This window comes from Salarias fasciatus, chromosome 19 (genome assembly GCF_902148845.1).
Source record: "Salarias fasciatus chromosome 19, fSalaFa1.1, whole genome shotgun sequence".
NCBI lineage: Eukaryota > Metazoa > Chordata > Actinopteri > Blenniiformes > Blenniidae > Salarias > Salarias fasciatus.
In genome coordinates this window covers 10,018,274-10,031,874 of record NC_043763.1, presented here as the reverse complement: position 1 = coordinate 10,031,874, position 13,601 = coordinate 10,018,274, and the positions used below count along the sequence as shown (strand labels likewise).

Sequence of the window (13,601 nt, the reverse complement as noted above, 5' to 3'; positions counted from 1 at the left end):
ATTTCCCCACCTGCGCATTCCAGGCGGGCAGTGTTGAAGAAACCAGTTTATTGAAAATAATCGTCTATCTGTTGTGTTTGGAATGCGCCTGGAATGCACGGGTGTGGAAACGATCGCTCCCACCAATGCGGAAGAGAATTAACCCCACCCGCCAGTCATGGTCTAGGCTGACAGAACAAGAAGAGCTGACAGTAAAAATAAAGGAAATCTGGGCTTCTATAACTCCCAGACAATGCCATAGACTGATCGTTTTAATGCCACAGTGTATCGAGGCAGTGATTAAGGCAAAGAGATTGACGTATCCTTTTGAAAATACGATGTTTTGATGATTTTGAGGTGAGGTAATATTTTTTCTTGGTTTGTTTGTTTTTTAAATTATGTAGAAATAAACAAATAAATACTTAAAGCTAGGGTAGACGATGTTGTCCAAAAGCACTTTTTATCATACTGAGTGAAATGCTCCTTGCCCCCTTGAAGAAGTCAATGCATTATGTGTACGGAAAAAGGTGCGGAAAAAATCTGACAACTGTAGCGGCCACAGGACAGTAAAAACTCCGACCAATCGGAAGGCGCGGACCGCTCTTAAGAAACCAATCAAATCCCTTCGCCATTCTACCAGCCCCCTGCGCCTACATTTCAATGGCGTGCACTGACCCTGGTTCAGTGCACGCGCGTTGCCAAGGTGCTGTCGGCCCTCGCGGCTCGCGTGAAAAATAGAACGAAGCGGAGCGTGCGCGCTGCGCTCCTATGCGCCTTTGTGTGGGCAGTTACAAAGGTTCATAACACTGGAGGCGATCACAAACTCCACGCACGCGGCGCTTCCGTCCAGTTTGGTCCCAACGAGAGCTCCTCCAATGGGGTGGGAGCTAGGCGGAGCCTTGGGGAGATGCTACATTCGTGCTACATTCAAGATTCAAGAGTTTGTCACATACACAGTAAAAAACACATAGGCTTAATGCCATGCAGTGAAATTCTTTGATCGCATGCTTCCCGGCAGCATAAAAGAGAAGTAACAATAACTTAAGATATATAAAAGGAAGAGCAAAAAGAAAGAAAAAAAACTGTGCAAGAATTTTTAAAGAAGGACAATCTGCATGCAATCCAAACAAAAAGTTTATATGCAGTTGTATACAAAACAATAAAATCTATACACAACACAATGCAAAAACGAAATAATAAAAAGAAACTTTCATATTTAGCAGCATAATGTATAATGTGTTATAAAGATTTAACACTTGTTCAGGAGACGAATAGCTTGTGGAAAGAAACTGTTGGCGAATTGGGTGGTTCGAGATTTCATATTCCCGAAGTGCCTTCCTGAGGGAAGGAGCTCAAAAAGTGAGTGCTGTGGGTGTGTATTGTCCTTTATGATGTTGTGGGCCCTCCTGATGACCCTACCATTGTAAATGTCCTGCAGGGACGGGAAGATCGCTCCAGAGATTTGCTGTGCACTTTTTATCACACGCTGGAGTGACTTCCTGTCCTGCAGAGTACAATTTCCATACCAAACAGTGATGGCACTGGTGAGCACACTCTCAACTGCTCCTCTATAGAAGTTGCTGAGGATCTTAGGAGACATTCCAAATTTCCTCAGCCTCCTAAGGAAGTACAGACGCTTGTGAGCCCGTTTAGTTATTTGTGTTATGTTGTGTGTCCAGGTCAAGTCATTACTGATGTGAGTCCCCAAGAATTTAAATGTATCCACCCTCTCCACCTCAGCCTCCCCGATGGTAATGGGAGAGTGCTGGACCCTCCTCCTCCTCGGGTCAATAATCATCTCCCTGGTTTTCTTTATGTTCAAGGAGAGGTTGTTTTTCTGACTCCACGCCACCAGACTGTTCACCTCTGCCCTGTAGTCGTCCTCCAATCCCCCGGTAATCAGTCCCATGACCGTGGTGTCATCTGCAAACTTAACAATGCTGGTGTTTTTCCGAGTGACCCCAGAGTCATAGGTGAAAAGGGAGTAGAGCATTGGACTCAGCACACAACCCTGGGGGCATCCCATACTGACCTGAATGATGCTGGATGTCCGGCCCCCGACCCTGACAGACTGCGACCTGTCAGAGAGGAAGTCCAACACCCAGCCGCACAGGGATGGCGTCAGTCCAAGGGTGAGAAGTTTCTCACACAGCCTCAGAGGGGGGACAGTGTTAAATGCTAGTTTTCCAAGATCGCCGACCCGAGCTTTAAACTGTAAATTGTGGGCCCTCAATCGAAAATCTATGAAAGTTTAACTTTTGGAATGGAATCATGGAAAAAACAAATTTTTACATGTTATTCAAATTTTTGGAAATGGTCTGAATAGCAAGTGATCAGGTCTAGGTGATGACTGACCAACTTGATATTTGTTGAAAGTTTTCTGAAAAGAAAAAAAATGCAGCAAATCCAACAAATGCAACTTTTAAGTCTGGTTCAATAAATGGAGAGGAAAAACTTTCTGAGAAAAAAATGTTTGGGCTCAGAGGTGCAGCTTTCTGCACACACTACAGTTCTAAAATGAAATACAATAGACTAGAAATACATTTATCCATTCACATTTAATTTATTTCAAGGAATAGCACATTAGTTAATAATCAATAAATAATCCCAGAGGGAAATTCTTTGTAATGTTGCTCAAAACAGAATAAATAGAAGTTAAAATATTGACAGGAAAAAATACAGATGAAGTATCATTCCGTATTAATGTATACAGGGCTAAGTGGTGACTCTTTTCAGGATGGCGCTCAGTTTGAACCAGATTCTCCTTCCAGACAGCACATGAACAGAGTCCATCTCCAGCCCCACCATGTCACTGGTGTTACTGATGAGTGTGTTCAGTCAGTTGGTCATGGGTTGGCCAAACTTAGCAAAAGGATTACAATCACTGCCACAGGCTTGTAAAACACCTTCTGCATAGTGTGGAGGACATCAGCCACCTAAAAAAACAGAGCCAAAACAGAGACGGCTTTGGCTCGTCATGTAAACGGCTTTAGTGTTCCTTAACCAGTTCAGTTTAATGTTTGTCTCTTCCTCAGATATTTGTATTTGTCCAGAAAGTCCACTGAGGTCTCCTGGGTGGAAATCAGGGACACAGACACTGTGTTTCTCCTCAGGTTTAACACCTCTTTCATCTTTGTCACATTTAACTATAGCAGGGTTTCCGCTATAAAAAAAAATGGCACCGGACAACATGACCGGAAGGTTTTCAGTTTACCGGACAAGTGTTTGATTTCCCGGTCAAGTATTATCTGAATTTATTGAGCTTAAAGCTAGGGTTGGCGATCTTGGAAAACTAGCATGTAGCACGAATGTAGCATCTCCCCAAGGCTCTGCGTAGCTCCGCCCAGCTCCCATCCCATTGGAGGAACTCGTTGGGAGCTCGGACGCACCCGCTTACGGATACTTGTTCAAAGGGCCCCTCCCTCGCCTGTCAAATTTCGTGCGGATTAAATTTCAATAGAGTGGTAGGGGAATTTATTCAAAGATATACCCACAGTTCAGGACATATACATAGTCTACTCACCTGCAAAGCAAGCATGTAAAAAAAAAAAAAAAATCTATTCCTGTTATTAAGTGGGGGTGTATTTTCAATCAATGTAAACTTTGTTGCTCTACGTGACAAAGTGATTAAAAACAAATAATTTGGCCCTCGAAACATTTGTTCTATCTTCAAAGTTATGTGACAAGCTGAGTGGACTGTTTACAAAAAACTGATTATAAAACCCTGCACTGTGTGTCAATGAGTAATGAGGAGTCAAACAGTCCCACGGACAGCGCCCGAATGATGACAGTCAGGATCCGCACCTTGACAGCGACTATGACATTTGGGCTCTATAGGGCTCTAACCCTTTCTCCTCCGAACTATTTTGTTTAGTGAAAAAGTCTTTAAGTTTCGATATGTGTCTCCCGCTGTATTGTTGTTGTACTGCACGCTTTGTCGGAGTAAATGAAACACGTGCTACAAGTTTAGTTCCGCCTGAAAAAAATAAGTTTTGTTCCACATCGACCACGCCTATTCATAAAAGATAAGATTCGGGGTTTTATTGTTGTTTTTTAATAAAATGACGTGGCAATTGCCTTTTTTAATTAAAACTTTGCTTGGAGGGAATATCCAAAATAAAAATTGAGCTTGGAGGGAATATTTTTCACCGGACATTTTGACCAGCGGTGTTAAAATATGTCGGACTTCGGCAGATTTTACCGGTCAAAGTCCGGTAATTACCGGATAACGGAAACCGTGCTATAGATATGTCTGTCCACACCAAGTGACACAGTGATCACCTGTTGCCCTGTATGTGGTCTCACACCCCTGCTGATACACCCCTACTACTGCAGATTGATCAAAGAACTTCTGGAGCGGGCAGGTCTCAGCATAATAGCTGAAGTTTGCTTTTGATTTATATGAAATATTTATTTCTATATATTTCTTTATAAAGAAAAGAAAGAAAACAGATCATTCAATTACATAGACATAGTTACTCCAACAGCACCATAATAATCACCATCAAACCGTGTTTTGAGGAAAAAGGGAGAGAGGACGGTTCCCTGAATGGGTCCTAAATATTAATCACTCTTCCTGACACACAAAGAATATTTTAACTCGACAAGACATACCTGGATTGATTAAAAGAAAAAAGACATCATTAAGCTAAAATTCTGTTTCACTTTTTTATGAGTACTACAAATATCTTGTTTGTTAAAAAAGAGTTGATTGTCTGATTCACCTTTTCTTTATTTTCTCTGCAGCGATCCTGGGAACTTCAGCAGTGAGACAACAAATAACTCTTCCTGTTATTACGATGACTCCATGCTTTTCACTGTGCTTCCAGTGTATGTCATGGTCATCAGCGTGCTGGGAATAATCATGAATGTGTTTGTGCTGCTGGTTTTCTGGCTCCACAAGACGGCCTGCACCGTGCCTGAGATATACCTGTGCAACCTGGCTGCTGCAGACTTCCTCCTGACCGCCTTCTTGTCCTTCCCGGCAAAGCTTATAGCAAATCAATACAACTGGCCATTCCATGACCACCTGTGCAAAGTTGTCAACACTGCCATCGAGATGAATGCTTTCAGTAGTATCTACTTCCTCGTCATGATCAGCATCGACCGTTACCTGGCGCTGGTGCACCCGCTTTCTCATCAAAGTCTGCGTAGGCCGCGTACCGCAAAGCTTGTGTGCTTTGTGGTCTGGAGTCTGGCCCTGGTTTTCACCTGTCCTACGATCATCTATAGGGAAGTGGAACATTACCACCAGACAAGTATATGTGTGTTCAACATCCCAAATTTTGTTCTTTACGATGGACTAAACATCATTATCACCTTCATCATCCCCACTGGCTTCATTTTATACTTCACTGTAAAAATCCTGAAGGCTTTGGGGAACAGGTTATCAATGAAAATGAACTCGAACTCTCAGGCACAGGAGCAGAAGGCCACCACACTGGTCCTGGCTGTCCTTCTGGCATTTTTGATTTGCTGGCTGCCATACCACATCATTAACATAATAACCATGCTCGTCGATCTAGAGATAGTTGGAGGATGTCAGTTTATCATCAAACTGGGCATCTGCATAAATGTTTTCACCTATTTTGCTTTCTTTAACAGTGTATTGAACCCTATTCTCTATGTCATTGTGGGCAAAAAATTCCAGAAGAAAGCTAAGGAACTTTTCACACTTCGGTGTGACAACAAAAACCCAGTGACCTTTAGTCTCATTTCTCAATGCCAATCAAGAAGTGATACCACAAGAGTTACTCTGGACTGATCAGCAGCTTGGCAAATATTTAGGATTTGTTGCTGTTGAGTACCATGGCAAGGATGAACAGCTAACTCACAAAAAGTCAATGACAGTTATGGAAAGCCTGAAATGCACTTATAACCTTTCCAGGTGAACCTAAAGTGACTGTCTTAGAACTTTGAATGCACTCGTCCAATTGTTCAATGTTTCAATACTGTATGATCCAGGAATGGACCAACACATTTCCTATTCAAATTAGAATTGGCATTTAAACAGTCTTTGTCATCATGCTGTTCACATTTTTACACCATGAGACCACGCCTTACATTTGATCAACGGCACCTTGTCGAACCAGGGCTTCAAACAAAATGTTCTCAAAAAGAAGAGAGCGCCCCAAGTTCATCTTTAAGAAGGACAATGCCCCGGCTCATCGGGAGCAATGCTGCTGGAAACTGGGAGTGCCATAGAAAATCTCTGAGAACTGCTGAGTCTCCATGTCGAGGCTCGTACCCCTGTACCCCAGAACCTCAAAGGCCTGGGGGCCAGCTGTCCAAGAAGATTGGGATGCCACGCCTCAGAAGACAATAAGTCGACTTGGGAACAGCAGGAGACGTCATCATCAAGCTGTAACTGAGGCACAAGACACAAAAACTGACTGAATAAAATGTGGACTCATAGACCCTTGTCCCTTAACAGTAAGGGAAATACACAGCCAGCTTTCAAAGATCTTATTTGTCAGTTCACTTCATAGATTGGCATAAATCATTCATTGTCCTTTTTTTTTTTTTTTGTTAATGATATGATATCCTGTTGAGATTTCTACTTCTGCTCCAGATTGCCATAACATGAGTTTCCAATAACAATTCTCCATCCTCCACATGCTTCGTGTTATGATGATGCTGCATATTTATACTGCACTGATGTTGAGTTTCATGTTACAGGTTTAATGGGCACAATCACAGTGGCATTAAAGGAATACTCTGAAGATTTTGGTCCCATGCCCTTTCCCTATCATTGACAAAGTGAGACAAGCTCAATCATACCTTTTTTGTGTCTCTGCGTCCAGTGGCTGGCTTCCAGCTGTTAGCATCGTAGTTAGCTTAGCTCAATCGCTGGAGGTCAATCGGAGTCAGAGCCGGACTGACGAAAGTGGACAAAATACTCCTTACAGTGGTCCAGGGCATGGTGTATTTGCACGTGAAGTAAATCTGAAAGGTTATAAAACATTTTAAAAGAAGTGTTTTCTTTTCAACCGGTTAAAATAACGTTTTGATACACACAGAGCCGCACATGCGCAGTGCTCCGCAGAAGGACCCGGCGCACAGCAGCAGCAGCTGGGAGGAGGTGAAAAAATTCACCGGGTGCACTTTTCTTACTTCTGCTTCTTCCGGCTGCTGCTGCTGTGTATGTTTGAGCTTGTCTCACTTTGTCAATGACAGGGAAAGGGCGAGCGTCCAAAATCTTCGGAGTATTGCTTGAAAGAAAAAGTATGGTTTAAATAGTTTTCACGTTGTTTATAGAATAAAGTAGAACAATATACTCACCCAGAAGGCTTTTCTGATCCAAACAGTGCTTCGGGAGAAATTTAGATCCAAAATCGAGCGGCGGACATCCGTATAGGGCTAGCAGACGGGGCATGTGTAACACCGCTCCTAAAACGGTTTTAATCCTCCAAAATCTCATTAGTTTCATCATGGTCCGCTCATGCCTAGCGCTGGGTACCGTTTAACGGTACCTCAGTGGTACCGACCGAAAAACTTCGGTATATACCGGTACCGAACAAGAGACGTGCGTACGGGTATCAGTTTCGGTTCTTAAAGTGGCTGCGCGGTCAATAAAAAAGCGCGGAAACGATGGTTCAGTTCTTCTCTTTTACTGAAAAAACGCTGCATCGCATCATTGAACATATTACCACGTCTTACCGGCTCACACTCTTTTTCTAACAACATGAAGAGAGCCTCAGAGAGAGCCTGCAGCGGCTGCAGCGCCATTCTTCCTCTGTGGTGTCTGTGTAAAATAAGGTTGAACATGCGAACAGCGCACCTAGTGGCATGAAGTGCAAATGCAATCATGGCGTCGTCTGTGCGCCGTGAAGGCAGGGACCGAAAAAAGTACCGTTCAGGAACCGGTACCGTACGTGAGGTATCGAAAAAGTACTTGTACCCGAAAAATATCTAATGGTACCCAGCCCTACTCGTGCCGCTCCTCCACGACAGCCCGGTGTCGCGAGATACATGTTGCTGTGGTGCTGCTGGTGACCTCTATTTAGCAAAAGCACCGTGTGTAGCCTCCGGTAGCCCCTGAAACAGTGAGCCGTACTGCGCATGCGCACGGCAGCCGTAAACAAAGCTTACAATTCAGAGGTCAGCGAAACAAAAAAACCTGAATATAAAATTTGGTAACACTTTACTTTAAGCACCCGGTATAACACATTAGAAGTAGTTAGAAACACTCCTACATGATCGCAATGCTTTATAACTCACTATACAGCACTATACAACATAGGATTAGGGTTAGGGTTAGGGTTAGGGTTAGGTCCTGGCATTGTGATCATCTGTGAATGTTTATAACTATAGCTACACGTGTTATAATGGGATTATAATGCTTTATAAATGTACTTATAACGTGTTATACGGGGGCTTCAAATAAAGTGTTACCTAAAATTTGTGCTTCAGTTAGGTCAGTCTTATTGAATCGTTTTGTGATATATCGTACATGTCTGTTTGTGCAATTCTGTGGATCTCTATCTCTGTTGTTGTCAGCTTTACACACGCTGGATTTCGAGTTATTCGTTATTAGTTTTTTTCTCCATCATAGTAGAATGTTCAATGAAATGTGTTCTCTTTTTGCCTAACAGCTTGTCTTGACACAATATTATCAGAAACATATTTAACATTGGCTCTGGGCTCTGGTCCATCTCTGTTCATTTCTATCCAGGTCTCCCTGCTGCACTCAGCATCAATTCAGTGTAGTGCTGTATGCCACAGTGTAGTGCCACTTTACCACAGGGGGGCACTACAAGCTTCAGGATTGTGAGAAATGCAGACAGGTTTCACAGTCAGGGGCCAACATCGCCCTCACTTGGAAAATCTTGGGATGCATTTTCTTCATCATGGCATGTTTCCAGTCACTCAGAGCACTTCCCTATTTTTCCAATACAACACTGTTTTTCTGCTGAGGACTTTACTGGAGACGGAACTTGAGGCTGAATAAAGTGCTGTAAAGGGAAGATAATCTATTGAAGAATCAATGTTTTACTGTATATGTATTTGAAAATAGCAAACATTTATTTTTCTGTCTCACATTAAGCATAAATAATCTCCACTGGCTTATGCTCAGCTCATAAATGAATTCATTATACCTGTTGTAACCTTTAGACCATTCATATATCTAAATTATCCTTTTCACATACTAACATGTTGCTTCAGTCCTCAAATCAATACATATTAGTGGTTTATGACTTAAAACTTGTGATAGTGTTACCGGTGCACAGTGATGACAAGATTTATCCAGATACCAGTGACAGAAACAGTCTGCAATAGGGATGTGCGATATGAGCAACAGCAAAAGGTTTTCCCCTCGGACACTACCATGTGCAGTGCGAGCAATCTCGGCAGTGCGCGACACGTCGCCGTACACGTCACACCGGCAGAGCGCGTGACATAGGTGCTGCTGCTCTGTACCCCGCAGGTTTGATGTTTGTAACTGTGCAAAATCAAGTAAATGCTCCCAAATCAGCAACCTGCATGGCGCTCTCTGAGGGGGTGGAGGGGAGAACACCATGAGGCAATGTTACTTATTAAATTGTGTGTAATCACTCTGAGTCAATAAAAAAAACTGCTTTCACAAGAGTCATCCATTATTTCTACTTCTGCTCACGTGATTAGTGAGTAGTGAGTGTTGACAGACAGGGGCGTCACTCGGTTTTGAGGGGGGGGCTTAGAACCCAGGACATGCTAAAGATGTGAGCAAATGTAGCGCATAAGCACAAAACTTAAACGGCTAACAAAGACCAAGAAATTATTCACTATTATTTCATTTTGTTTTTTAGTTTTTTTTTTAAATTGGACAAGAAAAATAGCTTTGCGCAGTAACAGCATGTTTACAGCAGCATTTCTGAAAATGGGGTCCCCAGACCCCTGTCCCCCCATGGCGGTTGCTCGGCAGCACGGACCCGCCATCAAAAATCAATGCACCGCCACTTTGCTATTTCTGCCTAAAATCTCAGACACAGGTGTCCCCTGGCATGTGGAAAACAAGCGATTTAGAGCTCATTGCTGAAAATAAATGGTCAAAAATACCAGTGGACACATGCAAAAAGCTGCTCAGTAATTATAGGAAGAGTTTGATAAAACATTTCTGGTTGAATAAAAGTAACGAAGCCTTACTTTAGATGGCGCTGTACCTTTGCCACAGAAACACACCAAAGCGGAGAAGACATGGAGCTCATTCCACTTGCACTCTATAAACAAACAACACAAGAAGACATCATCTTATTAAACCGAATCAGGAGTTTCTGCAGTACACTGGGAAGATGGATTTGAAAATATGACAGAATCTTGGCTGTTTTCCCATCTGCTTGGACTTTAATTTGCCAGAAAACCAAGTCCGGAGTGATCCCATATAGAAAATTAACATTTCAGGACCTGTTCTGAAACGCTATGATCCTGCCTGTTTGCAGTGGTCAAAGATCACCCCTTTGGGATTCATAGCTCAATGACCAGGAGCAATGCACAAGAAGCAGCTGACTGGACTGAATGGACTGACACAACTAATACTCCATAATGTAAAATTTCAAGACAACATTTGCGATACGATCATAGACGATATATATCGCACTCCTCTAATGTGCCGATACAAAATAAAATCAATGTTGAACATTGGCACACTTCCCTTCATCTGAGTCCGTCTCTGGGCTGAATTGTTCATTTGTTTTTTTCTAATATTACACTAATACAAAAATACAAAAAATACAAAACAATAACGTAAAGCATGGTATGTGCAGCCTCTACTATTAAGTATTTGCACTTTAAACCAGTCGCTGAACACATAGTATGAACTCTAACACCTCAGTGGTGGTTTATATCTACTGAAATATACTTACATAACATAAATGTAAAGAACTGCTACACATCACTTGCTGACTCAAGGCAAATGTTAGCATTTGATGGGAGCGATAGTTAGCTTCCTCCTAGAATCTCTACCACATTACAAACTCAAAACACGGCACTGAGAAACAAGCATACACGTCACCAAATCATATACATGGCGTTTGTGCACTTGACTCACCTGCAAACACAAAATAAACAAAATAAATGAAGAATATTGTGCACCACTCTCCATTTGGAGTCCGTCTCTGCGCTGACTTCTTCATTCGTTTGAGAACAGCACCAGTTTCTCATAGACAACGCCAATAGTGACCTCTACAGGCGGAGATGAGTATCGCACCAAAATTGCTAAAAGCAGGTGAATAGCGACATAAACCCTTTAATTCCAATAATAACAAAAAAAAGTGTGTGTGCGTGTGTGTGTGTGTGTGTGTGTGTGTGTGTGTGTGCCTAATAAATCTAGATTTTAAATGAATTAAATGAGTGTCCAGGGTGCCACACATTTCTTACGGCGGCGATTTGAATGAACGTCAACATATGAACACTGTGACAGCAAAAAAAGAAAACAAAATATAATGTCATGGATGCTTTTAAGTTTCAGAAAATGGTGGCTAGTTCTACTGAGCTCTGTTGCGTTCCACTTTACATCGATTCAAGTCGCTATCACTTGAAGATATTTTCAGTCACTAAGCAAACCAGGGTTCACCATGTTACAGCAACAGTTGACTGATGGCAGACATTAGCATACTATGCTAGCGGTAGGTAATTTCCTTCTTTTATACCTTTAGCACATTGCAAATACACGGCAAAGACAAATGTCACCAAAGCATGTTTATGGCGCATTTGCACTTCACTCACCTGCAAATAAACACCATATATGCTTAATATTCATTTTGGGTCGTCCCTCGGCTGACTTCTTTGTTTTTTAGGAAACAAAAGAAGATAACCAATGCAATTAATCAATCTGGACATTAAATTAACTAAAAACCACAGGGTGCCACACCTGGCACAAACTATTGAACTGAGCAGCAGAGAGGAATCAAAAAAGGTACATCATTGTGGTGCGTTCACACCGGACGCGAGTAGCGCTGTGCGATTTGCGCGATTCGCCCCTGGTTGGCCGCATGTGCATTTTGTGACCAAACAGTGGCTGCCACTGAATTCGCATCTCTGTCGCCAGCGGTTTGCTTAATTGCTTGATAAAGCCCGACAACATCGTCGTCGCGAGTCCAGCCGACGTGTCTGGATTCATAATATTTTGCAGAGGCGTTCAGAGCATGGTGAGTTTCACCATTTACTCCAGGAGCTGCGCCAGGATGAAGGACGCTTTCAGCGGTACTTCCATCTCTCCCAGGCCCAGTTTGACGAGCTGCTGTCCCGCATCGGCGCTGTATTCCACTGGGGACCCGACCTCTCAGTAAACTCACTGTTTAACTAACAGTAAACACTGTTTCACCACAATCTCTTTACTCACTTTACCCGGGGACCCGACCTCCTCACTAATCTTCCTCCAAGAAAGCTCCATTTTATTCCTGTCCCTATAAAAATACGACGATGGGAGCTCAGGGCGAGTGCAGAGCGCTGTCATCAGTTTCTCATCCATTTCGGGTGCTTCCCGGGGGCTCCGGTACGTCATAATTAACGACATGTGGAGCGGCTCTGTGATTGGTTCGCCGCTCACGAATTCGCTCAAAAGTTCAACATTCCCAACTTTCGGCGGCACGAGTAGAGCGGTTCGCGCGGCCACCGCGCGGTTCACACGAGTAGAGCAGCGGAGCGGCTGCCGCTAAATTCACTGAATTCGCGCCGCGTGACCGCTCGCCGCTTCCTGGCCGCGTGAAAACTATAGTTTCTATGAAATAAATCGGCCGCTCTCGCCGCGCTATTCGCGTCCAGTGTGAACGCACCATTACAGACTGTGCTTCCCAGGGAAACAAAGTTAGGATGGCGAACCAAAAAAACAATCCAACACACACACAAATATAGCAATGACATAAGACAGTTGCTTCAGTTCAGCAGATCAGCTGTCGCAGCTTCCTCAGCACGCCAGGTCATCACAACTGTTCGTCAGCTGAAGAGTTGGGGAGGCATTGGAGTTGGGGGCAGGAACGTCATGGATGCACCGTGTGTAGCTTTCAGTTCATCAGTCCAGTGTATGTGTGTGTAGTTTGGCCTGTCCCCTCCAAAGGAGGGAAATAGATAAGCAATCCTTCAGCCTTAGGCCTTTCAGGGGGTTGTTTTGATTTCCAAAGGGTTCCAAATGCAATCAGTAGGCATCTTGTTTTGGTGTGGAAGGAGCCGTTGACCTTCCTCTGCCTGGTTCTCAACTTGTCAAAGAGCAGCTGTGTTAACCCACTCGGAGATGACGTCCAACACGCGTCTCGAATCGACCACAACCCCAGCCAAATTGCCCATCCTTCGAAAGAGTTCACACAGTTAGAATCAGCTTTTGCCCGTTGATTTGAAAAGACCATCATCCCTTGGACGTCTTTTAAGGTGGCGGTCTTCTTAATTCTCCAGAAGATCAGGCACAAGCCGATCAGCAGCAAGCCAGTCATCATAAATCCAAAAATGTAAACATTCTTCTATGTCCTCCACAAAGGGGGTGCAAGGCATGTGACCCCCCTCCACTTGCCCTGGGTGTCGATCACATACCCAGCATGCCAGGTCCTGTCCAGGTAGGAAGGATCCCCCACTCCTGTGCTCTTCGTTGAAATGATCATATCAATTGCATTGAGAGACCAGCTGATCAATTCCATGGTTGAGGTTTTGGTTTG

At 43.4% G+C, this 13,601-nt stretch overlaps 1 protein-coding gene across 1 annotated transcript; it reads left to right on the top strand.

Annotated features, from left to right (window-relative positions):
* The first annotated feature begins 4,783 nt into the window (after positions 1-4,783).
* On the top strand, positions 4,784-5,743 carry LOC115407118 (B2 bradykinin receptor-like). Its single transcript, XM_030117477.1, has one exon. The coding sequence runs from the start codon at positions 4,787-4,789 to the stop codon at positions 5,741-5,743; it is 957 nt and encodes a 318-aa protein (XP_029973337.1). The 5' UTR covers positions 4,784-4,786.
* The last annotated feature ends 7,858 nt before the right edge of the window (positions 5,744-13,601 follow it).